Raw genomic sequence first — 27,721 nt, forward strand, 5'->3', positions numbered from 1 at the left:
TCCTGGTATAGTCAGGACACCGAAAATACTAATGTCAACCGGTCAAGGCCTGTCCAAACAGGGTACTACAAAACTCAGGACTCCGGCAAATCGTGCCGCGCTCCGCTTCCGGCCGTCAGGGGGAAATTTCCCTCCGTCAAAGCTCCCGGGAGGAAACTTCCCTCCGTCAAATCTCCCCCTCGCTTCCTCCACGGTGGCCTTGCTCTGCTCATCACGTGGGTCCGGAGAGCCACTCACACGCTCTGTTGGCTGTCGGTCAATCGCTCAAGGCCTCCGCTCGCAATACGGAACCGCATCGGACGCCATCACGACGAAAGTGAATCTCGACAAAGAAAGCAGATCCGAGGCGGGCGAAACGCACCCTTCGACGCAGGAATGTCCCAAATCCACCCGAAGCCGGACCTCCTTGGCCTTCGAGCCGAGGCGACGGCGGTACGCGAGGGCATTGGCGAGGTGAGACAGACGCAGGTGGCGTGTGACGTCAATCTGACGAGGAGAGCAGTCGTGATCGTAAAAATTTTCACGACTCCTGCATGCAAACATTTTCACAACTCCGACAAATCATAAAAATAGAAGCGTCCGCTTCACTTTTCACGATTTGTCGGAGTCGTGCGTTTTGTAGTGTCCTGTTTGGACACCCCTTCAGCCGGGACACTTCCAAGCGCCTACATGTCCGGTTTGCGGAGCGTCACGCGAGACTGTACGAACCATAAAACACGTGTTGAAACAACGGCCGCTTTAAAGAAGCCAAAAACACTGGGCAATTTGCAAGACGACAACAAGAACAAAAACAGTTACCCGTGAACAAGGGGCCCAACTGGCCTCGAAACGTCGGGCTCCGTACTATTATTTTTGGTTAATTTTCCTTTTATTCATTGTCATTCCTAACCAGGTGGGTGTCCACCGAAAGGTTTACGTTTAACTCTACAAACTTTTTGGCATGTTTAACATTGCACCTTCTAGGACTGTCGTTCTCATTTATCTTTTTACACATCTGCTAAAGGCACATAGAACAGGAAAAACCAAACTCGTGTTGAACGATAGAGCTTAAAAGGCGCGCAGAATTGTGCATCTAAGGAACCACAGCAAAACAACCTTTCTTTTTGGCGTAGGTCATGTGATGTCAATCTTCCTCTTAACTTTAGTGGGAAAACTGAATTGGTGCATAGGCCACGCAACATCAATTTTTCTACTAAATTTATTAAGGGAACTGAATTGGCACATAGGTCATGCGACGTCAATTTTTCCGCAAAATTTAGCGGAGAAACTGAATTGGTGAATAGCAGTGTTATTATAATGTAAGCAAGAGGTTCAACTGGTGCCAGTGTCTATGTGACTTCCGGGAGGCAAATTGAAGCAGACAGTAATCAGTCTACTTTTGTGGTGCTCCTGTGCATTCCTGGGAGAAAAGGCGTGTGCATTTTGTCTCTTCGACGGAAAATAACTTTCGTTGTTTGGGTCATACCAAATAGTATGCACCTTTATTAACACTGTCACAGTGTAATTGCTTTAGTTGGCACATATTTTTCCTCATTAGCGAACAATGTTTAACTTTGGTATATTTCAGGCCCAGCCTCTCTTCCACAGCAGGTGTGTAAAAACAAGCAACCATTCTAAGCAAAATAACAATCGCCAAGAATATAAAGTTTGTTCAAGGCTCGCCAGCATTGCTGTGATGCATATATATTGCTAATATGCCAGTGTTGTCAATATACAAAAATTAGCCTGTCTTGCATCTTTACGAGCAGTTAAAAAACATTCAAAACATAAACAAAGTATGTGGGATATGAAAGGTGTCTCTTTTTACTATTTTCTCTGCCGGGCAGCCTTTATCGGGCACTTGTTACAAAAGCTTTCGAGCGTGCGGGTGATGTTTTTAATGTAAAACAAGCATATTCGCACAGAGCAGAAAGAATAAACCAGTACTCACTTACTGAAAATCTGACTATATTACGTGGCCTCAGGGATGGGCAAGATACATGCAAATATGTATTGAAATACAAATAAAAAATACTTTGTCAAAAATGTATTAAATTACAAATTTAATTTCATTTCCAAAAAAGCATTTAAGTACAAGATATAAATACAACCAAATGTATTTGGTCTCCTCCAAATACTTTTCCAAATACATTCCTCAAAATATGCATCAGCGACTTTAGGGCACCTGCAATGGGTTTCTGATTATCTCATTTTAATTTTGCATCGCACACTCGGGAGCTAGTGTGCGAGGCTCTAGTAACGTAACAGAAATATAACCACAAAAAAAAATGTCATCAGCTTGGACGTTATAGGTGAAAAAAGTACAGAGCTTCAAGCAGCTTTTTTTGACGATTGCATTTTGGCATAGACCAACAAAGAACCGAGACGACCAAGACGCGCAGCTCTAGCTAGAGAATTTTTTTTATTGTTGCAACTTGCACCAGTTACGGAAATCTGGACGACCCGCGCATTTAGAATGTTCCAGGCAAAAATATGGATGAAAATCAGGCTGGAAAGCATCACAAGTTGTAACAGGCACTTATTTAGCTAGTCTGCCTGTGAACGTCTATTTCGTCGCTATTCTTGCCCTGAACTAGCACCGTAATCACAAAGTCACTAAACGCTTGTGCTTGATTGAGAGACACTGCATTCAGTGCAGAACGTAGTTTTCTTCCTGCTCTGGACAGTGACAATAAATTTGAGGGATGTATTTTCGCACACAAAATTGTATTTAATTACAATTGTATTTGAAATACCCACGTTTTAGTATTTAAACACACGTCACATACATTACACAATTTGTAATTAAATACAAATGCAAAATACACAAAGTATTTGAAATCTTATTTCAAATACTTGTATGTTAGAGCCTTGACATGGGAAACGGGGGCCAGTGAAGGCTTAAAAGGGAGCGTTTAATACAAGTCTGGCGGGTACGCCTGCCCAGCAAAAAGAATGGTGCGCCACGCGGGTGGTGGCACGAGCTTGGGGTCAGTCGTCTCCTTTGTCAAGGGCGCTAACACTCGGCCATTCTGAAATTCAAATGTCCTCACCTGATGTTTCTTCAATGTCAACACCAAAGCATTTCAGCTTGTCGACGGGAGCTGTTGACGCGTAGAAACATTGAGTCCGCTTGTGGCCAGGTGTATCTTCAATGAGGTGTCATTAGAGAGTTGCATCAATTTTCCGCTGCAAGTGCGACTTCTTGTTCTTTTTTTTTCTTTCTCGAGCCTCCGCTGTTGCTCACGGAAAGTTTGTTGTCGTAGCCGCCGTCGTTGTTTCGGTGCTGCTGATTCGTATTGCGGTGAGGTCGCTTCCTTGGTTGTCTTCTTGCCGACGCGTTTTCGCTGTGCACCCGCTTGCGGCTGCCATTGCCTCCTTTCTGTTTGTTCGGTAGTGCTCGCCAATTTCCTTCCGACTGTCTACTCTGATGTTGAGACTCGTGAGAATCGTAGGAAATGATGCAGGGCGTAACCCGACTGCCACTCTTCTTCAAGTTGCATTGGTGAACAAATTGGCCTAGGCCCGCACAGTTGTAGCAGTAGCATTCCTTAACTGGCCGCGTCTTGAAAGGCGCTCGCGCGATAGGACCGTCCTCTGTTGTAAGATGGTATCTCATCCACATATCAGGGCAAAGCTGAGGTCCTGTTCGTCCATCTTCCGCTTTGATCGGGTCCAGGAGATCCCTCGTTCTTCGCTTGATGGCGGTTTCAGACATTTCTGAACACCAGGAGCCTCTGGCTGCTGCATTGCCTATCGCAATATTGACGTTAGAACTGGATATATTCAAAATAGGCAAAACCGTATCGCCATTTTCTGTGACATTGATTACACAAGCAGGCAAACAGTGTTCCTTGCCTTCTTGCATCCGCAACTGTGCGCCAACAAAGACATGTCCTGCTGCAGACTCCTTGGTCGTCAGATGAACGAGACACACATAGTTCGGTAGAATCACAACGGACTCGTTGGCCCATAACACCAGGGAGTGTGGTGGAAGACCAGGGACCTGAATATCTTGGAGCTGTTCATCATCAGTAGAACTGCCTTGTTCCTCAAAAATGCGAAGCGTGTTCCTTCTTCGCACGATGGTAACATGCGGTAGCTCTGTAAACGGTTGTCCAACAAGAGGAATGGCTTGTGCTTCACTGGGAACAACGTAGATTGGAACACGGGCTGTCACTTGGTCTACGGTGACACTGTCTTCCATGATGCCGCACGGTAGGACCTGACAAAAACCGTAGCCTCCAATCTTACATCCTCGGGGCGGCTGGTTATAGTTGATGGCTGTACAACACTAGAGCGCACGACACTCGAGTGCGGAGATCAGAGCGCCGACAGTAGAGCGCCCCAACGTTAGCGCGCGCAACACTAGAGCGCCGCGACGTTAGAGTGCGCGACACTAGAGCGCGGCGACGTTAGCGCGCGCGGAGGTCGCATCGCGTTATGGAACGGGGAAGATTATGGGAAGGCGCTCGCTGCGGGAGCTATACACCAACTCATGTTTACAAACAAACTGGAGCGCCCAGAGCGCCCCTAGCGGACGCCACCGGCGCCGTGCATGCGCGATGGGGGTGTGGGCAAGAAGCTCTTCGTCGCCTATAAACAAACCATTGCAATGCGATGTTGTCGGCGTCGGTGTGAGTCCCCGCGCTCTTTTTGGCGTTGGAATTGTTGATTCTACGTCCTCCTAACGATGTCTGACTACTTGAGCGGCGTCAGCGAAATTACCGAGGCTCGTTACACCGCAAAACTTCGCGTGAATCATCTGACATGCGGCGATTCATTACGCGTGGACACCGCAGAATGTACGCTAAAGCCTGATTCACATGATGAGATTTCGCTCGCAATTTTCAGTAGCGACGTCGCTCGGACTGCAAAAGCATGAACCGTAGCTGAGATGTCGACGTCGATACTGAAAATCGCAAGCAGAATCTAACCAAGTGAATCAGGCATAACAAGTCGGTGATGGCCACTGGTAACAATGATCAACATCTCCTTGTATCTACTGTTTACGTCCAGCTTGCTTACCAACCTTCAAGCTTAGGTCTTTTGAGGCCTGCGCTTACTTCTTATCGCAAGTACCGGGCCCACGTTTGGTCTACAAGCCGGTGTTCTCTAAAAGAGCAGACGACAAGCAGAAACGTTTGAAAGAGCAGACGACAGTTCGAACAATCAGGCGGCCGTTTGAACTGTAGTCCGCAGGTGGTCCGTACAACTTGACGGTTTTCCGGCGTTCATTTTAAAACAAAACAAATAAATTTGATGACCAAAAGTATCCATGAATTCAACTCAAAATGCTTCCCGCCCAAGCAATCGTGGTCTGACGGCGTCTGGTTTTCCCCTTTCAAGGCACATATCCACCTTCTCGGACGAACCGAGCGCATGAAAACTGACCTTCAAATCTTTCTCGACACTTTTGGTACAGCCCCAGTCGCAGCATTTTGACGAGAAGGCAGGTTTTTGTCTGGTTCCTTTCAGAACGCAGGAATACACGTCTCACATGGGCACTTCCGCCCACAGCCCCGGACCGGAAGTGCGTCCAACGCGCCACCACCGCAGCGTGACGTAACAGAGATGACTTTGTGTATACTCCGCAACAACTTTTCTTGGCAATGCAGTGGAAGGTAGAGGCCCGCGTCCCCTCTCGCATTTTGAGTGTACGCAGGCTCTTTTCCTCTCCCATTTCCGGGGAGAGGAGGAGAGCCCGCGCACACTCAAAATGGGAGAGGGGACGCGGGCCTGTACCTTCCACTGCATTGCCAAGAAAAGTTGTCGCAGAGTATAGTGAACAGCTGAGAACATGATGGCGGCCAACCTCGTCGGTCCCGTATGGTCGCCCGCAATTTTTTCCCGAGAACAAACGCAAGCTTTTATTGCCATCATAAGTAAGCGGAATATAGCGGAGCTGCTCGATGAGGGCGGCCCCCGTCCAAGCCTTGCGAAGTACGACTTGCGCGTCCGAAGGAGTCCCAAAGGCTTTGGCGTAAGCACGAATGACACCGAGAGCTCCGAGCACTGTAGAGCACTGCATGGTAGCGCAGAACGAGCAGCTCCTACCTCGGTGCCGTTCCTGGCTGCGCAGGAGCCTCTCGGACTCGGGGTCCGGTTGGTCTGGTCGCGGCGAGGTCTGGCGCGGCGAAGCGCGGAGGCTGCAGAGGTTTCCTCAAAGCGAGCGCACACACGTCGCCTTTGGTCTAGAGTGACCCGGCGGCCCGGCCTCAAGCCCGAAACGCTTGGGTTTTGATGTCTCTTCAGTCTCGTAACTTTTTCCACAGCACCGAAGACAGTGGGCATGATCTTCATGTTCACTGAACGTGTCGAAAGGCCTCCAGTGCGATGCACCAGAAAACGTGGTGCGGCTGGTGCCAGAACTGCATAACTTCGAGCTTTGACACGGCGTGGCGCCACCTTCGTGTATTTATTTTGTTTATTTAGTACATACTGCGGACCTTTCGAGGTCCAAGCAGGGTGGGCGGTAAATATAAATAACGCTACAAAAAACAATAGTTGCACATAAAACAAGAAAACAATGGTGGAAAAACTGCTGCGCAGTAATACGAGATATACAAAATACACATATATCAAAATCTAGTAAATCACAAAGTTATAACAATGACCCATCAAAATGTACTCGGTGAGCATTCATGTAAACGTTGCCGCGTCGGCTTCATTTGAAGAACGTTCAAAGCACGAGTGAGGTCGATGCGCTGAAGTCGCTTTCATGTAAACGAGGCTAGTATATATGCGGTGCTTGCACTTGTCGCGACTGTTGATGAATCTGCACCGCGCCACCAACCCGTACTGCTAAAGCGCCGTTACCTGCAACCGAGTAGGAACAAGACTCGTCGCCCGTACGCACTGCTTCTCCGCTTGTCGGTCGCCATGTTCGCTTTTTTTCTTTCGGCTTTGGCTCCGATACGGAATCGGCCAAAAATCAGACTCCTCCAAAAGCTCACTCCTCCTCGAAGGTCAGACGTCATAGCGAAGTCAAGCGGCCATTGGCGGCGTCCGCGTTTCTCCTTCGGGTGATTGACAGGCCTTGGTGAGGTTTCAGCGAAAAATTGCTCCAGAAGCGAGAAACACGCGCCACTTATTTCGAAGGCGCGCCACTTTTTCGGTTGCGGTCTGACGGGGAATCTGTTTCCCGAAACCTAGTTTCGCGAGAAGATTCGCCAACAAGGTGCATCGTGTGAATAGACCTTTAGAGCGCCCGTCACGAGAGCGCAGAACCAGCCTAGCGCGAGTGGCCGACCGGACCGACCACTTCTTCAGGCATTGCGTGTTTTATGTACAATTGGCAGGGATGTATGCCGCGAAATTTAGCAATGACATTGCTAAATGAGTCGACGAAATGTTTGCACGCGACAAACCAAAATGTGTTACAAAACGCTAACAGAAAAAGAAAGAGAATATCTGCAGCGTGCATTTCTGCAAAAAAAAACAAAAAAACAAGAACATTGCCGGTGACCTAGTCAAGGTCAGCTGCCATGACTTTCTCTAATTTTTTTTTTAACTTTTTCTCTAGCGTTCTTTAAATCAAATAACTAATTACGGCTTCAATAGTTTTTTGATTTTGTATATCACAGATTTTCAGGGGAGGTTTTCCTGTATCCGTTAAAAGGCTGGAAAGATCTGCATGCGATAAAATTGCGCTGAGCTTTCCTTCGATGAGTTTATTACAGATACTTTTTAGCGGTGATCTTTCTTCATTACGGACATCGACGTCAGAATACCATTTAAGCTTATGCGAGGGGTGTCTAAATAGCCACCAAATAGATCGGAGCCCAATTACAGGTCAAGAATAGACAAAATATTGAAAAAAGTAAACTCTTTATAGAATATCCGAGAGGCGCACCGCAGCACTGTGAAGAAATCTTAAACTCGCTCCTACACTCAACTGCAACCTTTCCCGGTACCAATATGCCCCAGCCCACTCCCCTGCCCCCTTTTCTCTCCAATCTCAGTAAACAATTGGTTAGAAAAAGTCGTGCCCTTTTTATTTTTATTAAAGGCATACTTAATGAATCAAAAATCACCAATGTTTCAATCCGATGAGTCGCACAATTTTGTTCTGTCTGTGGAGCCGCGGGTACATCAGACATTTTTCGGTGTTTGCTCAAATGGGGTGCGCTCTCGTGTCATGCGCTCAACTGGTCATGCGCTCTCGTGTCGTGCACTCTAGTGTCAAGCGCGCTACTGTCGCAGCGCCCTCGTGTCGTGCGCTCTAACGTCGGCGCTCTAGTGTCGCGCGCTCTAAAGGCGCTCTCCCATGGTTGATGCCCAGATTATCGGCATCCACCTTGCAGCGTAACGCACAGACTTCCAAGGTCAATATAAGCTTGGACAAGCTTCCCATCTACGAGAGCGTCTTGAAAATACTTCTTGTTTTGGACACTTACTTGTTTGTTTTCGACGTGATGATTTTCTACGGACACACTTCCTCTGTCGCTTGATCTGCAGTCAGCTGTTTTATGTCCTGTTCGGTGACATTTGCTACACTGTTCTCTATTCTTTGGTTTACAGCAGTTTACTGACATATGTCCGTATTCATCACAGTTGAAACATCGCGGTTCACCATCAGAGTTGAATGGCGGTTTTCGTTTCGGGATTCGGTGGGCATTTTGGTCACTGGGTGAACTGTTCTTTCCTGTCCTTGAACCGGTTGCCGCGTCGTATCGGTGGGACGCTTCCCCGACGGCGGTGAGTCGGCCGTCCAAACGTTTGAGGCACTCCAGCAGATCCTTTGGAGTAGAAAACTTGACAACGCTCAGGCTCCGAACGAGCGCTTCGTCACTGATGCCTGTAATGACGTAGTCCACAATCTGATCTTCCGGAAGTTGACAAAGACGCATCAGGCTGAGTTTCTCATGGAAATACTGTTCGACGGTTCCGTTTGGCAGTTTTCGCCTCGCCTCCATTTCCTGGTGTTGGCCCTGTAGGTTTACGACCGGTGGAAAAGTCTTTTTCAGCTCCAGCTTCCATTCAAGCCACGAACGCTGGACGCTGACGAGGCTGTCGTACCATGTTTTGGCGATTCCTTCTAGCTTCGTTAGCGCAAAACATGCTGTCTGTATCTCAGTCCATGAGTATAACACCGATAGTTCGTCAACTTTCCGTATCCAATTTTCAACTGTCTGCACCGGATTAGCGATGGGGTTGAACACTGGTATCAGCTTACCGGACTCTGCAGGTGGTCTTGGGTCTTGCGTGTGCTGGGTTGCGGGACGAAGCAGGTCAGCCATGCCTGCGACCGCTCCTCGCACGGCGGCTTGTACAGCCCCTTGTACAATAGTCTGAAGCCCAGACAGATCACCTGTCGGTCCATACGACCCAGTCTGCATTGTTGGTGGAACGTTTGCTGGGCCTGCCAGTGGTATTCGTTGCCCCACGGTGTCGGTGTCGAAGCCCAAGGTCCAAGCTGTTTTGGAGCACCTTTCGGAGCAGCCAAAACTGTTTTGGAGCAGCAAAAGTGGCCTTTGGAGCAGCCAAAACAGTGTTGGAGCAGCAAAAGTGCCACTTTAAGCAGAAAAAACTGTGTTTCGGAGCAGCAAAAGTGGCTTTCGGAGCAGATATTCTTAGAAAAATAAAAATATTTGTCTTAAGTGCTGTACAAACGAAGGGCACTTTGCTCGCCGCAATAAACAAACTATGGTCAAGTTAGACCACCTGGAAGTCTTTCAACATGTACCTGAAATGCCAATGACATGACACATTTTGCAATGCTTCAGTTAAATGATACATATATACATACCCGTTATAGATAAACATGAGCCAAACTGCACATATTAAACTTTATTTGAAAATGACCAGCTTAGTAGTAAATATTGCAGCATTAGGTTGACTAGTTATATAATATAATAAATGGAAGCAGTCTCCGGCTGATGAAACAAGTACTGCAGTGCATTGCGAAACTGTACACAAAACAAAGGAGCATCACGAATAGCGGGTGCTTTTCTTTTTGCTTTTCAAAAACTTTCTGCAAGGCTGCTGCAAGCCTCGCTTTGCCTTCGGCTAGTAATCAATGTCCACTTGCAATGCCTCTTAAGAGACATTGAGACATCCCACAAGTGTATACATACATTGCTGTGGCACTGCCGAGCAATTCTAAAAAAACGCTTGCCACCGCTTTACTGGCTGCCAGTAAAACGGTAAAACGTGCCAGATTTTCGTCAAAAGTAAGCAAATGTAAAACAATGGATTGTCAGTGTACCGGCTGGTGCCTCTGTCGTGCATTCACGTTCGCATGCACATGAGGGCAACTTCGCCAGGCCTGCAGTTGCACGTGTTTCGTCGTGCGGGCAGAGATGGCTGTTCGACCCAAACCATACCACTTCGCTCCGTCACCAACTGGTTCCAAAAATTGTATGCAAAATGTCCAGCATACGACAAAAAACAGCCCAGTGGCACGTGCTTGCTAGGTCGGCAGGCAAGGTAGAAGCTAAATACACAGAAAGAAAAAGAGCCTGAGCGCGTCGATGCAAGACATCGCGAGCCAGGGTCAAAAAGTTTTTTGAGCACTTTGTGCAACGGCTGAACTCGAGACAAATAAGCGCGCTGTGTGGGTTCAGCGTGCAGACATTGCCTTCTTTGCTTTAGCTCACTTCTCTTCACCAATTTTCTTTCGCGGCAGATTTTTCACACACCGGGCTCCCTTTCGAAAAAAAAAGCCCACCGAGAGAAATCAAGGTAATCAATACTTTGACACAGCAGTCTTTGAGTTAAAGAGGGATTTTTGTAGTAGCGTTTGATTTAAACAAGAACAGGAATGTTAATGAATATGCGGCAGTCCTTACGTTACAGTTTAGAAAGCGCCATATCTGCAGCGACGTGAGGACGGCAACACCAGACGTCGCGCGACCACTGCAACTGGCAGGCAGGGACCAAATATAGTTTTCCCACGGCCGTTGCTTTCAGGAGCAAGTGCTTCAACTCACAAAGTGACTCCCGCCGCGCAAAAACGTGGCTTCGTTTCACAGCATGACGGCATGACTGGTACAGGGCACGCTTGCGTTGGAGTGTACGTATACGCCCGCATCTATCGCTGAAATTTTTTTAAAAAGATGCAAGATGAGAGTTACGAGACGACGAGAGCAGGAAACGAGAGACGGCAGGAAAAACCATGCGAGACCAGATGGACGATTAATTAATGTAGGGTACTTTCTGTCGCGCGGCCACTTGCGCCACCTAGGTCACGCATGCTCAATTACGCTACTCGGTTTCACTTTTGAAAGGCGACCAAAATTGGTCCTTTGGCGCAGATTACCCATATCTTGGCGAAATGTAGCATGATGTAGCAGGGTTAGCCCTTCGACGCAGTTTTGCGCAATTGGCACAGGAATCACATCACTGTACATAGGTCACATGGCATAAATTTTCCCGCAAATTTTAGAGGGGAAATTGAATTGGTGCATAGGTCACTTGACGTCAATTTTTCCTGCTAAATTTAGCGGGGGATGCTGAATTGGTGCATCAGTCACGTGATAATAATTTTTCTGCGAAATTTAGCAGGGAAACTGAATTGGTGCATAGGTCACATGACATCAATTTTCTTGCCAAATTTAGTGGGGAAAATAAACTGGTGCATAGGTCACGTGACGTCCATTTTTCCGCAAAATTTAATGACAAAACTTTGCGTTTATGCTCACGTCGTTGAAAAAACGGAAAAAGGGCCACCAATACAGCCAACGCTCGTGTCTGTCTTGTCTTTCTTTCTTTTGTCCTCGTCTAAAAAGCGCTACCATGCCTTTGGCAACCCAAGACCAATACCAACTAGCCCAGCATTCAGCATTGATAAATGCTGTGAAAATAGCGCCTAACTCGATAAGGTTATTGCCAAGCTTCCATTCTAAAACGGCTCCAGTGCAGCATCAGACTTGGCTACTGCACAATGGAGGTGCACAGCTGGGTACGCGGCGGCGCCAGTGCATCTGCCGCGGCTATGACGTCACTCATCTGGAATGCGCAGACCGGCGAGGCGCACACGGTGGCAGCAGCTCCGGCACACCAGCTGTGCGCCGTGCGACGTCACTGCTCCTCACGCATGCACAGACTGGCGAGGCGCACGCGGTGCCGGTGGAGTGCACGGCGGCAGCAGCTCTGACGCACCAGCTGTGCGCCATGCGACCTCACTGCTCTTAACGCATGCACTGACTGGCAAGGCGCGCGTTGTGGCGGCGGATTGCGCGGTAGCGGCGGCTCCGGCGCGCCAGCTATGCGCCGTGTGACGTCACTGCTCCTCACGCATGTGCAGACTGGCGAGGCGCACGCGGTGCCGGTGGAGTGCGCGGCGGCGGCAGCTCTGACGCGCCAGCTGTGCGCCGTGCGACCTCACTGCTCTTAACGCATGCACAGACTGGAAAGGCGCGCGTTGTGGCGGCGGCTCCGGCGCGCCAGCTATGCGCCGTGTGACGTCACTGCTCCTCACGCATGCACAGACTGGCGAGGCGCACGCGGTGCCGGTGGAGTGCGCGGCGGCGGCAGCTCTGACACACCAGCTGTGCGCCGTGCGACCTCACTGCTCTTAACGCATGCACAGACTGGTAAGGCACGCGTTGTGGCGGCGGAACGCGCGGTGGCAGCGGCTCCGGCGCGCCAGCTATGCGCCGTGTGACGTCACTGCTCCTCACGCATGCACAGACTGGCGAGGCGCAAGCGGTGCCGGTGGAGTGCGCGGCGGCGGCAGCTCTGACACACCAGCTGTGCGCCGTGCGACCTCACTGCTCTTAACGCATGCACAGACTGGCAAGGCGCGCGTTGTGGCGGCGGAACGCGCGGTGGCGGCGGCTCCGGCGCGCCAGCTATGCGCCGTGTGACGTCACTGCTCCTCACGCATGCACAGACTGGCGAGGCGCACGCGGTGCCGGTGGAGTGCGCGGCGGCGGCAGCTCTGACACACCAGCTGTGCGCCGTGCGCGACCTCACTGCTCTTAACGCATGCACAGACTGGCAAGGCGCGCGTTGTGGCGGCGGAACGCGCGGTGGCGGCGGTTCCGGCGCGCCAGCTATGCGCCGTGTGACGTCACTGCTCCTCACGCATGTGCAGACTGGCGAGGTGCACGCGGTGCCGGTGGAGTGCGCGGCGGCGGCAGCTCTGACGCACCAGCTGTGCGCCGTGCGACCTCACTGCTTTTAACGCATGCACAGACTGGCAAGGCGCGCGTTGTGGCAACGGAACGCGCGGTGGCGGCGGCTCTGGCGCGCCAGCTATGCGCCGTGTGACGTCACTGCTCCTCACGCATGCACAGACTGGCGAGGCGCACGCGGTGCCGGTTGAGTGCGCGGCGGCGGCAGCTCTGACACACCAGCTGTGCGCCGTGCGACCCCACTGCTCTTAACGCATGCACAGACTGGCAAGGCGCGCGTTGTGGCGGCGGAACGCGCGGTGGCGGCGGCTTCGGCGCGCCAGCTACGCGCCATGTGACGTCACTGCTCCTCACGCATGTGCAGACGGGCGAGGCGTGCGTAATGGCGGTGGAGTGTGCGGCGGTGGCAGCTCCGGCGCGCCAGCTGTGCGCCGTGCGACCTCACTGCTCCTCACGCATGCGCAGACTGGCAAGGCACGCGTTGTGGTGGCAGAACGCGCGGTGGCGGCGGCTCGGCGCGCCAGCTGTGTGCCGTCCGACGTCACTGCTCCTCACGCATGCGCAGACCGGCGAGGCGCACGCGGTGGCGGTAAAGTGTGCAGCGGCGGCAGTTCCGACGCGCCAGCTGTGCGCCGTGCGACCTCACTGCTCCTCACGCATGCGGAGACCGGCAAGGCGCGCGTGGTGGCGGAGGAACGCGCGGTAGCGGCGGCTCCGGCTCGCCAGCTGTGCACTGTGTGACGTCACTGCTCCTCACGCATGCGCAGACCGGCGAGGCGCTTGCGGTGGTGGTGGAGTGTGCAGTGGCGGCAGCTCCGACGCGCCAGCTGTGCGCCGTGCGACCTCACTTCTCACGCATGCGGACACCGGCAAGGCGCGCGTGGTGGCGGAGGAACGCGCGGTAGCGGCGGCTCCGACGCGCCAGCTGTGCACCGTGTGACGTCACTACTCCTCATGCATGTGCAGACCGGCGAGGCGCGCGTGGTGGCGGTGGAGTGTGCGGCGGCGGCAGCTCTGGCACGCTAGCTGTGCGCCGTGCGACCTCACTGCTCCTCATGCATGCGCAGACCGGCAAGGTGCGCGTGATGGCGGCAGCTCCGGCGCGCCAGCTGTGCGCCGTGTGATGTCACTGCTCCTCACGCATGCGCATACCGGCGAGGCGCATGCGGCGGCGGTGGAGTGTACGGCAGCGGCGGCAGCTCCGGCGCGACAGCTGTGCGCCGTGTGACCTCACTGCTCCTCACGCATGCGCAGACCGGCAAGGCGCGCGTGGTGGCGGCGGAAAGCACGGTAGCGGCAGCTTTGGTGCGCCAGCTGTGCGCCGTGCGACGTCACTGCTCCTCATGCATGCGCAGACCGGCGAGGCGCGCGTGGTGGCAGTGGAGTGCGTGGCGGCGGCAGCTCCGGCGCCGCGCACTCCGTGTCGCACAGCGAGCACGCTTCCCTGTGCAACACCAGATAACAGCGCTAGCCGCAAGCGGCACTCGCGGGGGCAAGGATGGCAAGGAGGTTGCTCGAAGAAGCAGGGAGAAGCGAAGAGAGAGGCTTCAGTTGCCATAGCGATGGAGGGACGCACGCATGTGTCATTCACGGTGTAAGGCCAGCAAGGCATTGGCGAGCCCAACCAGCCGTTCGCGCGCGTTGCATGCAGGTTGCGGGCCGGCTTCTTCTATCCACAAACATGGCGTCGGTGGTGATCGTCGACGCCGACGGCGTAGTGGAAGCTCAGCGTTCTGCGTAAAAGCGCTATTATTGACTGTGAATTTTCGTTGTGTGTCGCTATGATAACCCAGCACATACTAGAAGGGAAGATCCACCTACTCCTGCGGCGATGTCATGGCGGCACTCCCAAGACAGCAGAAACGCCCTTGCCGTCGTGTTTGTTTACTTCGACTACAGTGGTGCTTTCTAAGCATTTGTGTTTTCGAACATCGCCCGGACTTCTTATTTGGAGAATTTCATGCCTGTGCTCAAGTTGAAGGTGTTACTGGCGTGTACCATATAAAGGATGCGAATTTTCACGCGTTTTCATCACCGGAGAAAAGTGATTAGGGTTACTAATACTGAACGCTCGCAACGTCTGTCCGCAACCCGCAACACTGTTAAAAGGCTGTGCCAGGCAAAAGTCACTTATTTCTTTCAAAATGTGTGACACACTTGAGAGAGAAGTGTACTAGTCTGGTGAAATAAAGACTTCCCTCAAACTAAGCTTTATTTTTCATCTAACATAAAATAAATTCTTTTACAAAGGTAAGTTGTCTCATATGGCATGTATTTTGGCCTGAAAAAATGATGTTTTGGTTATAGAGCGGTACCACTTATAGCGCGGATTTTCGCGACTCCCACGACAAACGTTATATACGGTCTACACTGTACTAGCCATGGTTTTATCTGAAATGCTTACTGGAAGGTGGAGTTTTCACGCCAGTTTTCACATACTTCTGTCTGTAGCTTTCGACAAGCGAGGTGGTGTGTGCGGGCACACCACTGCGCTTTCAAAAAATGTTTTTTCCCCCCAGCAGAATCCTGCCTTGTGGCAGAGCGAGATCCACAAAAATCGTCCATTTCACAGATGCATTGATGAACCGTCTGTAGCAGGCAAAATATTGGTTTGGAGCAGACACACTTTTGGAGCAGACGTCCGATAGCATGTCACTTACAAGTGAAATTGTGATTGCTTCATTAAATCAATTAATATCTGAAAATGATTGACGGTTCCTCTTTGATACTGAAGAATATTTCTTCTTATTTTTTGTAGAAGAAACAGACAGGATGCAAAAGAAACACAGCGTTCTTTTCAGACATATAAGGCTGAGGTCAGAGTAGGTTCCTTTTTCAAAGGGCATAAATAGTTGAAACATGAGACATAGTATAGCGTTTCAGTAGGGATAAAGCCTCTCTCTCTCTCTTTCCCACTTTTACACTCAGTAGTAACCTAATTGAAACTGTAAATCCCCGTAAAATGCCGGCGAAAATAAACATATCTGCTGAAACGTCTAACAATAAAAATATGCTCCCTCACAAGGTTCTAACGTATTTGCACAAATATAACGCAAGTTTTTTTTTTTTTTTTTTAATTACGCTTTTCAAAATGCACTTCGCGTTACATTCAGAACTAAGTTGAGCCATGAGGCGCAGGCGTCTGGAGAAAGCCGTCTCTCCGGATCAATGCAGGAGATCAGGTGGGAAAAGAAGTGGGAAGGGGGGGTGTGGGAGGGAATTTATTAGCTATTGGGCCCGTGAATGGGGGAAATAGAAAACATGAAAGCACTTTTATCACTTTTGTGTTTTTCCAACGCACGCTGAATAGCACGCTACAGAAATGCAGAAAAAATGCGGAAATATGAGCACTGACCAATTCAAGCCAAGTCAAGCCAGGCCAAGTCAAGCCAACACAAGTCAAGCCAAGACCGCCAATGGTGTTTAAGCAATCATGCAACATGAGGTGTTTATGTGGTGGGACCAGAACAAAAATGATTGTGATCAAGTTTCGGGGGTCCAGCAGTCTTTTTTTTTTTGCCTGCGCATTGTTTAGTTTCTGCTCCAGAGTGATCTGGTATTTGTGTGTTGGTGCTTCTGCTTCGTGCCTTGGTTTCATTGTGGGCTGCCAAGGAGCTCACGCCGAAGAAAAAGGAATTACCAGACAAGGGGCGCTGTGCTGCTGCATATCTGCGTAGTTGAGAAGCGGATTGCAAATGGAAGGACCTGAGCAGTGAGGACGAGTGCAGTCAAAACATGAACTGATATTTCTCCAATTTCCATTGACTTTTCACTTCTGCTATGCCCCCGAGTGCGGGAAATTTAGGCGGCCTCAGCTCGCGTTATAATAGTAATAATAATTTTTTTTTCTTTTTGAGGTCATCAAAACTTGCCCTCACGTTATATTTGTGCAAATACGGTAATTTTATAAACTGTAAAAACTACCACCCACAAATACTAGTAAAATCTGCATTTGTGCTCTGAAAGTGTCACTGCACTTTACATGCGTTCGAGCCAGAGCTGAGTCGAAGTTTGCTGCCCTTTCAATTGACTGCTGCGCGGGAACTACCTCGACTACCATATTTATTCAAATAGACAGATTTTGTTTCCTTTCTTGGCACAGCTTTTTAGAATTAGAAGTCAACCTACAGTCCAGACCAAAGAAGGTCGACCCGTAATAGTGCCGAGCATAATTTCCGAGCCAATCGCGCTAGCTCATGCACTACCCCATGTGAACCGCAGCTCCTAGCACTCCGGTGCGAGGTGGTGAAACTTGACGCTTGCACGCCGGTGTGACGCTGTGAACGTTGACGTGAGCTGTGCAAGTGCCACAGGCCATTGTACATCGTAGCAATGCCTCGGAGGCACGTGAAAGATGCGATCATCGAGCGATATCATCATGAGTAAAAGATCCTGGGTCTGTCTACTACAGTAGCCACCAACCCATTAGTTTGTAAACTTTTCCTCGCCACTTTTAGCTCCCAAAATCGCCAACATCGGCTGGACGATCGGACGATGACGGGGTTGGTGCGATGGAGATCAATCTCTGCACTTCCTTTCATCTTAAGCCAAAGCGCAGGTGACGCTCCGAGTCAAAGGGACACATCGAGCAGCACCGAAAGTGCAACATGATATTCGTTAACTATCTCTACGTGCTCTTTCACTGGCTAAACGAATCGACGTTGGGAATGCTCCAAGATTTGCGCTTTTAATGTGCGTGTTCGTGGCTATATGTTTGAGCCTTCGACAGAGTTCTTACCTAAGATGAAACAGACTGTACAGTGGGTAGAGGCGTTGTGGAATACATATCTGTACCCTTCTTTTTTCACCAATAATGAAATATTTTTATTCACTGCTTCGTTCAAGCCTGCCTCCGCGCAAGTATGCCGCAATTCTTAACAAAAATGGCACTTTGGCGCAAGATGCAGCAGGCTTTCGTTGATAGTGTGGTGCAAATGGTGCAGCACTTCCATCACTGCATATGCTGCTTCACTGCAGCACACCAGTGCGCAATAAAAAGTGCACCCAATGGAGCTAACTACCCCGCACTAAAAGTAAGAAATATTCCAAAATTTCTGAGTACTGTCAGGTTCAAAATTGAACAGTAGAGTTTTCAAAGCGATACTCAAAATTTGTGATAATTTTCCCAAAACTATCGTAACGATCAGGCAGTGAAGTGGGACTTCGGCTATTAGCTTCAGCATTGATTCAGCGTAACTTTTCGTGCAACATTTGCACAAATTTCTCCCATTTTGGTGAAATGTAGAAGGAGGGTGCGTACTTTGGCACAGTTCAGCGCAAATGGTGCAGCAATCACCTCAATGAAGGTACCTAACATTATGAATACCATTCTGCAATAGCACTAAACAGCAGATAATCCCAAGTTCACATATGACAACACGGTGAGAAAGCAGGAAGGGATTCGTAGAAATAAGAGAACACAACAGATTACAATAACGATCATTTAAAGGGCAACGTCAGTCAATTCCGAAAATTCTGGGTTTACGGGCGACTGCCACATCATAACTAATAATGAATGGTCCTAACGTATTTACTCGCACAATAAATGCACCCCCCACAACGGGCTTCAATATTTTGACATTCTTTTCCTCTCCCGTAATCAATGCACCTCCAATTTTCGGATCCGCGAGTCTCGAATTGCGTCCGATTTAGCGAGCCACCAAGCCAAGTTTCTTTTGCCGCCAAGCGATCAGGCCAAGTCAAGCGAAGCCACTCTCGTAATAATGGCCGCAAGTACGTAATTGCGGTAATTACGGAAGTGATCAACCGTGAAACCGAGTGTCGCGCACACTTGACGAAGCTTGTGGTCCGCTTTCAGACAGTGAAATCGTGAAAGTGGTTAGGCCTAATTTCACACACTCCGGGTAAACGCGTTTATTTAAGCTTATTTAAAACTTAAATAAACGCGTTTACCTGGAAAAACACTCTCGACCTACACTGCACTGTAGGCCGAGAGTGTCTGGTAGCCTCTCTGTGAACGAAACTTGATCCGCGCAAGCGGGCTTCGGGGCTTGGCGGTTGAACTTTGTACGAGTTCTTATACGCAGAGTTCTTATAAGCGTAGTCGCGGCTATACCCGAGCGTGCCCGCCAGATACTAGCAATATTCGCGACTCCAGCAAAACGAACGGCACCTAGCGGGAAAACACTGAACTGGCCGGAACAGGTCCCTTTGCGATTTCTGCTCGTCTCTTCTGCCTTCCTCGTTTCCATGTTGTCGGTGGTTTGTGTGACAGAACAGTTCTACCGGTGACTGTGTCGTAACCGCAGTATCGCCTTGTGACCGAGGCTGCTCTGCACGCGACCTATGTAAACGCATGAGCCAGACATTCTGCGTTTATAAACGCTGGAAGGACAGTGGGCAGTCCTTTCCTCAAAGTCAAGCCTCTGGAAGTTCGCTTACTCCAACACATCGCCGCAGGTTCGAATGTGGAAGATAAAAAGTGGGGGAACCAATGTTGAGTGCGATGCTTACTTGCCGCTGCCCCAGCGTTATGCGTTGAGCTGGCTCATGGCACGGCACGACCTGGATTCGACCGCCATATTTGCCCGATAGTGGCGTCCCCTATGGGTCGCTGGAGTCGCGAATATACCGCCTAAGAACGGTCGTGTTGCTTTTGGTGCTGAGTGAGCTTCGTAGGGCGCTTTTCCTTCGGCAAAAGGCACCCCGAAAGCGCCCTAAAAAGGTTTGCATTTTATAAAGCATGGTTACTGTGGCGTGCCACAGTACCTTGTTGTGCCATATTGGCACCTAATATGACATTTGCACAAAGTGTGTAAATGCAAAAATTTTACCCCGTGTTATGAACGCCCCGCGCCGTGTCGTCGCGTCAATTATTCGGGAAAAAAAGTGTGTTTATTATGCGAGTAAATACGGTATGTCATTCCTTCTCCGAAAAGTTAGTTTTCTTGCAAACCTTCTTTAAACAAAAATGACAAAGCGAAACCGAAACTTTGCTTGCAGCAGGCAACACTGGTCCTGCTCGTCAACTACTGGACATCACATGGTACGGAGACGTGGACCGTATCAACAAAAGCGGCGGACGGCGTTCTAGACCCGACACAGTCGCGCCCCAGACCCTCTGTTTTTTCCTCTCGCACTCTGTGCTTCGAAAAGTAAGAAACTAACAAAACAATTCTTCCAGTTGTTGACATTCCACGCAGTGTTGGTTGTATCCATGCCATTCCATATGTCGCCCGCTAGATTGGGCGGATTTTGGTGACTAAGGAGCCGCTCCGACTTCAATGGCCAGTCTAATAAATTTGTAAGCGTAATTACGTCGTAATAATTAATGCATAGGCTTTTGAGATGATGCAACATAAGACTGCATCATTTTCTCGACATCGAAATTTTGCCAGACTTGCCCTTTAAGAGTGGCGGAATTCTGCTCTAGAAAACCTCTGAGGGGGAAAAAAAAAGAGGACAAAGAGGATGTATCTTGATTTTAAATAAGAACAGAGAGCAAAGAACGCCTGACCAGAAAAAGCGGCGGAAAATGAGGGGGTTGAATTGCAGAGAATGGACGAGCTAACTGGGCTGAAAGCTCTTTGGGTTCAACTCTGGATTCAAAGATGCTTTTGACACGGTGGAAGTTGGCTAACTATGTTCAATTGGGTACTTATCATCTTATTCCAGGACCTCTCTACCGTGCCATTTGATAAAAAGTCTCTCACGAAACTTACAATACCTTCGATGTGGTCTATGCGGGGGCGCAGCGACCCTTTGACCGGTGATGTGTTGACACCACGTTTGCAAAAGCGAGCACAATGTTGCATTTGACCTGAGCAATCTGTGCGCCGGTTGATATCCGTACCACGGAGGCAGATTGCCTTTGACCGCCCGTAGAGCTCAGTTCGAGCCTGAAGCCACAAACCACTTTGGTGCAACGCAAGTGTGATACTCGATGCAGTGTAGCACGTTATGCATGTATGGAAGCAATTTTACAGTCTGGAGAAATTCTCAAACTGCGTTAAGTGTAGGCTCCGAGGAGCTGCTTAAAGGCAAAGTGAGGAGTGTTGTGCCCGATCGAGGGATTTTAATGACGATGCGAACACCGAAGTCACGCTGCTTTCAGCGTAATATACCTTCTCTACGGCAGTAGCTGTTATTGCCCCTTTTTGGCAAAATCTGGCAAAATTTATATGCAGAAACCTACGTGATTGCGGGAAGAGGGCGATAATATGGCCACATTATCACCCTTTCTCTACCGCCATAGTTCCTTGCCCGACCGCATCTATGGCGAGCCGTGCCACTGCTCCCTCCTGCCCCCTCGTCGCCAGCCCTTCGGGGATCTGGAACGTCCCAAGTGTGCAGGCGGCGCACGCTTGGTTATTTTTCTTCCGACTCGCAAGCACTTCGGGAATGCAGTGTCGCAACAACTCTCTAGACGCCGTCGTGTTAAAACTAGGTCTCTAGAATTTAATGCCCGAAAAACGCCACTTTCAATTTAACCAAGTTGTCGATTTAGTGACAGGTTCCCTCAGCTTCGGTATTTCGAGTTTAGCCATATTCGCGTGCAATGCCACCGATCAAACACAAATCTCCTTTGTTGCCGTATAATTTCAAGAGTAAAAACCGCAATGCCCCTGATCGTACCAAAAGCTTTGTCGCGATGTAACTTAAGGAACGAAAGCCGTTTTAGAGTTTCCAAGACTGCACAATGTTCCGGAGAACTCACCTGACGTGTAAAGAAGGGCGCAGGGCTCCTGAGCTTCCTCCACCACGTCTGCCAGCGCCATCCCGTAGGCCGACAGGATGCCAGCGTACCTGCACGGGGATTGCCGTCTCTTCAGGTGGGACCAAAGGGTCCTGTTAATCCATGCTCCGAAGAACAGGAAAGAAGCTGAATTCGCCCGATACTGCGATGCCTGCAGGGTACCTCAGATGCGTGCATTTATCGTCCTTTCTGTCCAATGGATTCTGCCTGGCCCACCAGCCCGCACACCAATCAAGACTTGAAAAACCCCAAGCCTGAATCATGCAACGTTGGTGACAACCGCCTATGTTTGTCTCAAACTTGTCTTTATTAACTGAATGCTGGCAATGAAGATAAGTTGATGCGGTAACATCACCACAATATCATTCGCTGCTCCACGAAATTAATGCAATAAAATTTGCAATTGAAAGACGCACGGGAGCCTGTCGTCGAAGATGATCAAGCTACCAGACTTAAACCCAGTAATTTAAATTTTCCATTGTAGGTTTTTAAAAAGTTTTAGGTCCCAGTGTAATGTTACACAATTTAAGCCAAAACTTTTCAATGCTTGTTAGATCACGAGAGGGTTCACAAAAAAATTAACTACGAGGCTGCAATTCCAAGGTGAAAATTTCTATCCGTAACAAGTAGGAAATCCAGCTGGAATCAAGTGGTTTCAGTTGGTTCCGTTTGGAAGCAAAATGCTTCCAGGGAGAAAGTGCAACGAGTTGCCTCAGCTTGGCTCCACTCGAAGGACTAACCGAGACCAGCTACCCTTTGCTCGTTCCAGATGGAAAGCCAACAGGGACCATGGTCCCGAAGGGTAATTTGTGTCACTCCCACACAGACTGGCCCCCCAAAAAAAAACATGGGGAACCAAAAGCAGTTTTGCGCTCAAAGACATGGTGTGGAGGTCTCAAAGGGGTCACGCCTTCCGGCAGGGAGGCCGACCGCTCAACCTACCACTCCGCAGCGTATCATGCTAAGCGCTGCGGCGGGTTCGACTGTCGGCTGCAACCGTCAGCCGAGACTCTCAAAAGGGAGCACACGGACACGCCGAAGGCAAGGGATAATCGGGCGTTTATTTTACGTGTTAAACATATAAAGATAAGACACACGCTAACGGCGACAAGGAAGGAACAGACCTTACCTTGTCGTGCCTTCCCGAGAGCGGGCTCGGAGGTGGGCCGTCAGGGAGGGTCGGGCCACACGTCCGAACAGTTTGATGTCCCCGCGAGCAGTCCCCTCGAACCGGGGTACAAGGCCCCCCCTCTCTCTTTCTCCGCTGGCGGCCTCAGCCTCGGACCCAACAAGGTCCAACCGCCAGGGGGACGTTTCGCGTGTCCCCGCAAGGTGGGGGGGCACGGGGGATGGAGGCATGCGATGCGAGGGTAAGCAGCCAAGATGGCTGCTCCTCCGAGGCACGAGACAGGGCGCTCCGGCTGACGGTTGGACAGCTCGGAGCGCTATTCCCGCGGCCATAGGGCCTAATCAGGGAAGTGGAGCGGGCGGCTCCCACAATTCCCCCCTCCTCAAGATCTTGAGCACCCCTTTAGAACAAGGGATGCCGGCTCTCGTTCCCCCCCAAAATGACGCGCACAGAGAAAACAACAAAACACTACAAAATACATTAAATATATATAATAATCCATCGTACATAATACATGATCCTGAATACATAATGCTACATAAAAATTTTAAAAAAACACACACTCTTGAGGAGGCCGTCGCCCGGGGCTCCTGTTTTTAAAAATTCAAAAGTTCCTCCGTGAGCTGTTGCTCCTCCTCCGGGCTCAGCGCTGGTGCGGAGGGTGCCGCCTCCCCACTCACCCCGTCCATCGCCACGTCCACTGGCATCTTGAAGAGGCTTTTGTCCAAGATGGCGGCCGTGAACTCCGGCCGTCGCGCCATATACGACAGGACGGCGTCCACGGCGCCTGGCTGGTCGAGGGCGGCGTGCAGGTCAGGCGGGGCAGGCGGGGGACCACCTCAGGCGCCCGGACCCGGCTCCGATGGATTTTGCTGTCGTCGTGGACCTCGTTAATGCGGAGGACCCCGCAGCCCTCACAGTACACTGCCGCGGGGTCCGGCGTCATGGAGGCGCCCTGGGCCTCGCGGTCCGCGTCCTGGATCGTGCGGCCCCGAAAGAGCGGGGGCAGCTTGTCGGCCAGGACCCCCCGTCTGGGCCGCCGCTGTTCCAGCCATTCCCGCCAGGAGACTAAGCCGTGTGGCGGCCCGGTCCCCTGCTGCCAAGTCCGTGTTGCGCCGTGGCAGGTCGATTTGGTGGTGGGGAGAGGGCCCACCCCAGCCCCAGGAGACGGGGTGTCCAAGGGTGACCGTGATGGTGTCCCCGAGGCGGCCCTGGAGGAAGCCGCTGACCGGGGTTCACGTGTGTCTGCGGACGAGCGGCGCCGGGCGGCGCCATGGGGGGAGGGAGCCGCTGACCTGGGTTGCCCCCAGACCCCGTTGCGACCGTTGGACTCCGCGGACGGGTGGCGCTGGGCTGCGCCGTGGGGGGAGAGAGCCGCTGTCCGGGGCTGCTCCCGGATTCCGTAGCCGCCGTTTTGGCGGGAATCAGGGCCACGGCCGTAGGGGCGCCGCCTCCAGGTGGGTCTCCATTGCCCCCTCCACGAAGCCGAGGCCGTCGCCGCTCGCGGCCCCCGTCCGGCACCGTCCCCAAGTTGATGTTGTTGCTGCATCGCTTCTAAGTTTAAAACTGTATCCCGGCCCGCACACTTGTCGGGCATCAAAATGTCTCTCCCTCTTCCCTCGCCCTCGTATCCCTACACGAGAGGGAAGAAGGGAAGGAACCCCTGGGACGGACTTTCGGAGCATCTCCCCGCATACAGCAAGGAAACTCCGCTCGGTCCCCCGTCATCCGCATGGAGGGGGATGGGGGTGGAAAACACGACTTCGAAACGGGGCTTGGGGAAAAGTCAGTGGGCCAACCCCACGCCGAAAGTCGTAAAATTTCTCGGAGGCGCTGCTTCTCAAGGATCGCTTTGGCGGGACCGGGAGAAGGGCGTCATGCTCCTGGCCAACAGAAAACATTGCCCCCGAGGGGTGACACGTTTCCGAGAACAGGCTTGTTAGCGGGGTTGCCAATAGCTGAACTCGGGCAGCCTGCGTACATTAACCGGCCCAACCGCAGAGCGGGAGGTTTCAGTTGGAATGCAGACCACGCGGTGCCATTAACAGGATATGGCACTCTGCGTACGCAAACTGAACTCGGCGGCAGAGGATGCGGCAAACTACCGAGGCAAGCAGGGGTTGCCCGGTTGCTAGGATTTTTCTAGCAGTCCTTTTCGATGACTCCGCAAGGTGTAGCGGGGTGCCGACACTTGGCCGTTGTCCCCGCCTCGTCGCGAGTGCGTCTGCTGCCGCGAGAAACAATGGTCCTCGGCCGACCCGTCCTCCCTCATTGTGTAAGGTTTGAGGTCGCAGACGTGTACCGGTCCACCCACGTCCCTAGATTGTAGGTCTGTTAACTTATAGACCAGGCGGGAGCATGAATTTTTGACTTGGAACGGGCCCGACCACTTTGGCGCCAGCGCGGCCGAAAAGGCCTTGCTTGCATCGCTAAGCACGTGCGTGCGCCTAAGCACGAGGTCGCCCGCCTGATAGCGGACATCTCTGTGCGTGCGGTCATACTGGGCCTTTTGGCTAGCCTGCGCAGCTTCCAGATTTCGGCGGGCTTCGGAAAAGATATCCGTTAACCGAAACTGTAGCTGCCGGGCGTAGTCAGCATAGGCTGGCCGCGCGTCGTTCACCCCGCCGTTGGCTGCCAGAACCTGGTCCATGGGATTCATGAGCTCATGCCCAAATGTGAGCAGGGTAGGGGTGAACCCCGTCGATCGGTTGACCGTGGATCGGAGGGCAAACCCAATCTCAGGGAGATAAGTGTCCCAATCCTTGTGCCGCTCCGCATAAGCTGCAAGCATAGGTTTGAGATTGCGGTTCACGCGTTCGGTCACATTCGACTGGGGGTGGTACGTCGTGGTCCTATTGTGCTTAATGCCGAGGGCCGCACAGGCGTCCACGAATACCTTCGACGTAAAGACACTGGCATTGTCCGTTATCAAAGCCTGAGGGTACCCAAAGCGCGAGAACACCTCCATTAGCTTATCTAGGATCACTCGAGCCGTCAGCGTTCGGAGGGGAAATAGTTTGACCCATTTGCTGAAGTGAGCAGTGACAACCAGCAGGTACTGATGACCCTTCGGGCTCCTTGGAAAGGGGCCGACGATGTCGCACGCCGCGAGAGACCAGGCGTGCTGACTCTTGATGGGTTGCAACAAGCCGGGGACTTTGCCGTCTCGTGGTTTGAGGCTTTGACACAGGTGGCATGACCGGGCGTATCTCAGTACGTCGCTCTTCATGTTGAGCCAGGTGGCGAAGTGACACAACTTATGATAAGTCTTGGGGCCACTCGCGTGTCCGGCCGTTGGCGTGTCGTGATAGAAGCGCAAAAGCGCACCTCTCAGCCCTCGGGGCACCACCACCTTGAACGGATCACAGGTGTCGTTCTCAGATGGTATGTACCGCAAAAGAAGCCCGTCAGCGTCCAGCAAGAACGAATCCAATGCGCCAACCACATTACCAGTGGCTTCCCGACGCTGGGCGTTTACAGCAATACCAGCTGATCGCCCGCGCTCTCCCAGGAGCCCGTCGATTACTTCTCGACAAAATGGATCGTTCTGCTGAGCTTCTCGTAGCTCTTGTTTGCTAAAGGGGATCCCCACGCCTCCAAAAGAGTCGACATGGTTCACGGTTCCGTCAGAGAGCCCCGGGGGTGCCGGTGTCTCGTCGGACTGGGCTGTGAGTGGCTCGGACGCAATCACACATTTCGGCTGAGTTTCTGACCTGGAGGGGTCAGCAAACGCAATGGGGGCCCGAGACAAGGCGTCGGCCACAACGTTCGTGCTTCCCTTTCTGTAGCGCACCTCATAGTCGTAGCGCTGCAACGTCAAAGCCCATCTCGCCAGGCGACCGGCCGGCTCTCGGAGGCGTGTGAGCCATTTCAGAGCGGCGTGGTCGGTCTCAATGATAAAAGTCGTCCCGTCAACGAACATGTCGAGCTTTCGGAGCGCGAACACCATGGCAAGGCACTCCCGTTCGGTCACGCTGTATCGGGTTTCGGCAAGCGTCAATGATCGGCTGGCAAAGGCAACCGGTCGGAGCGCGCCTTCGTGCTCCTGGAGCAAAACCGCACCGAGTCCCCGGTCGCTCGCGTCGGTTTGTATCACGAACGGCCGGTTCAGGTCGGGCAGCTTGAGGTTGACGGTGGACACGAGAGCATCAGCGAGGCTTCTGAAAGCGGCCTCCTGCTCAAGGCCCCAGCTCCACTGCGCAGACTTCCTCAAGAAACGGGTTAAGGAAGCCTGGACAGCCGCGCAACCAGGGATAAACTGACAAAAGAAGTTTATCATTCCGAGGTAGCGGCGCAGAGAGCTTACGTCCGTCGGCGCCGGATACTCCAGGATAGCCTGGAGTTTTTCAGGCACGGAGGGACGCCGCTGCGGTCAATCGTGAAACCCAGCAAAGAGATACGGGTGTCGGCGACTTGGGTCTTTTTCGGATTCAGGGTCATTCCGGCGGCCCTTAGTCTCCCAAGAACATCCTCCAAATGACGCAGGTGATCTTCGAAGGTGTCCGAGTACACGACAATGTCATCGAGGTACGCCATGGCATAGGACCATCTGCCTTCCCCGAGAACACGGTCCATGAGTCGCTGGAACGTCATTGGCGCTCCTGTAAGCCCGAACGGCATGCGCGTGAACTCAGAAAGTCCACGGTGACAGACGAAGGGTGTCTTTTCGGCATCGTCGGGTTCGACTTGGACCTGTAGGTAGCCTCTGCTGGCGTCGAGCGTTGTAAAGAACTTTGCTCCGCCGAGGTTCGAGATGATGGAATCGATGCTTTGGAACGGATAGGCATCCTTGCGCGTGAGTTCATTCAGTTTGCG

At 51.6% G+C, this 27,721-nt stretch overlaps 1 protein-coding gene across 3 annotated transcripts in view; it reads right to left on the reverse strand.

The window, feature by feature from the left end:
* LOC8025851 (5-oxoprolinase) overlaps window positions 1-27,721 on the reverse strand; it is a 240,122-nt gene that overhangs the window by 123,461 nt on the left and 88,940 nt on the right. For all 3 annotated transcript variants that reach the window (XM_029972619.4, XM_042292107.1, XM_042292106.1), the window contains exon 13: window positions 21,739-21,827. In XM_029972619.4, coding sequence (XP_029828479.2) covers window positions 21,739-21,827 — 89 coding nt within the window. The remainder of the gene's footprint in view (window positions 1-21,738; window positions 21,828-27,721) is intronic.

The sequence above is a fragment of the Ixodes scapularis genome, unplaced genomic scaffold (genome assembly GCF_016920785.2).
Source record: "Ixodes scapularis isolate PalLabHiFi unplaced genomic scaffold, ASM1692078v2 PGA_scaffold2__306_contigs__length_199485367, whole genome shotgun sequence".
NCBI classification, from domain to species: Eukaryota; Metazoa; Arthropoda; class Arachnida; order Ixodida; family Ixodidae; genus Ixodes; species Ixodes scapularis.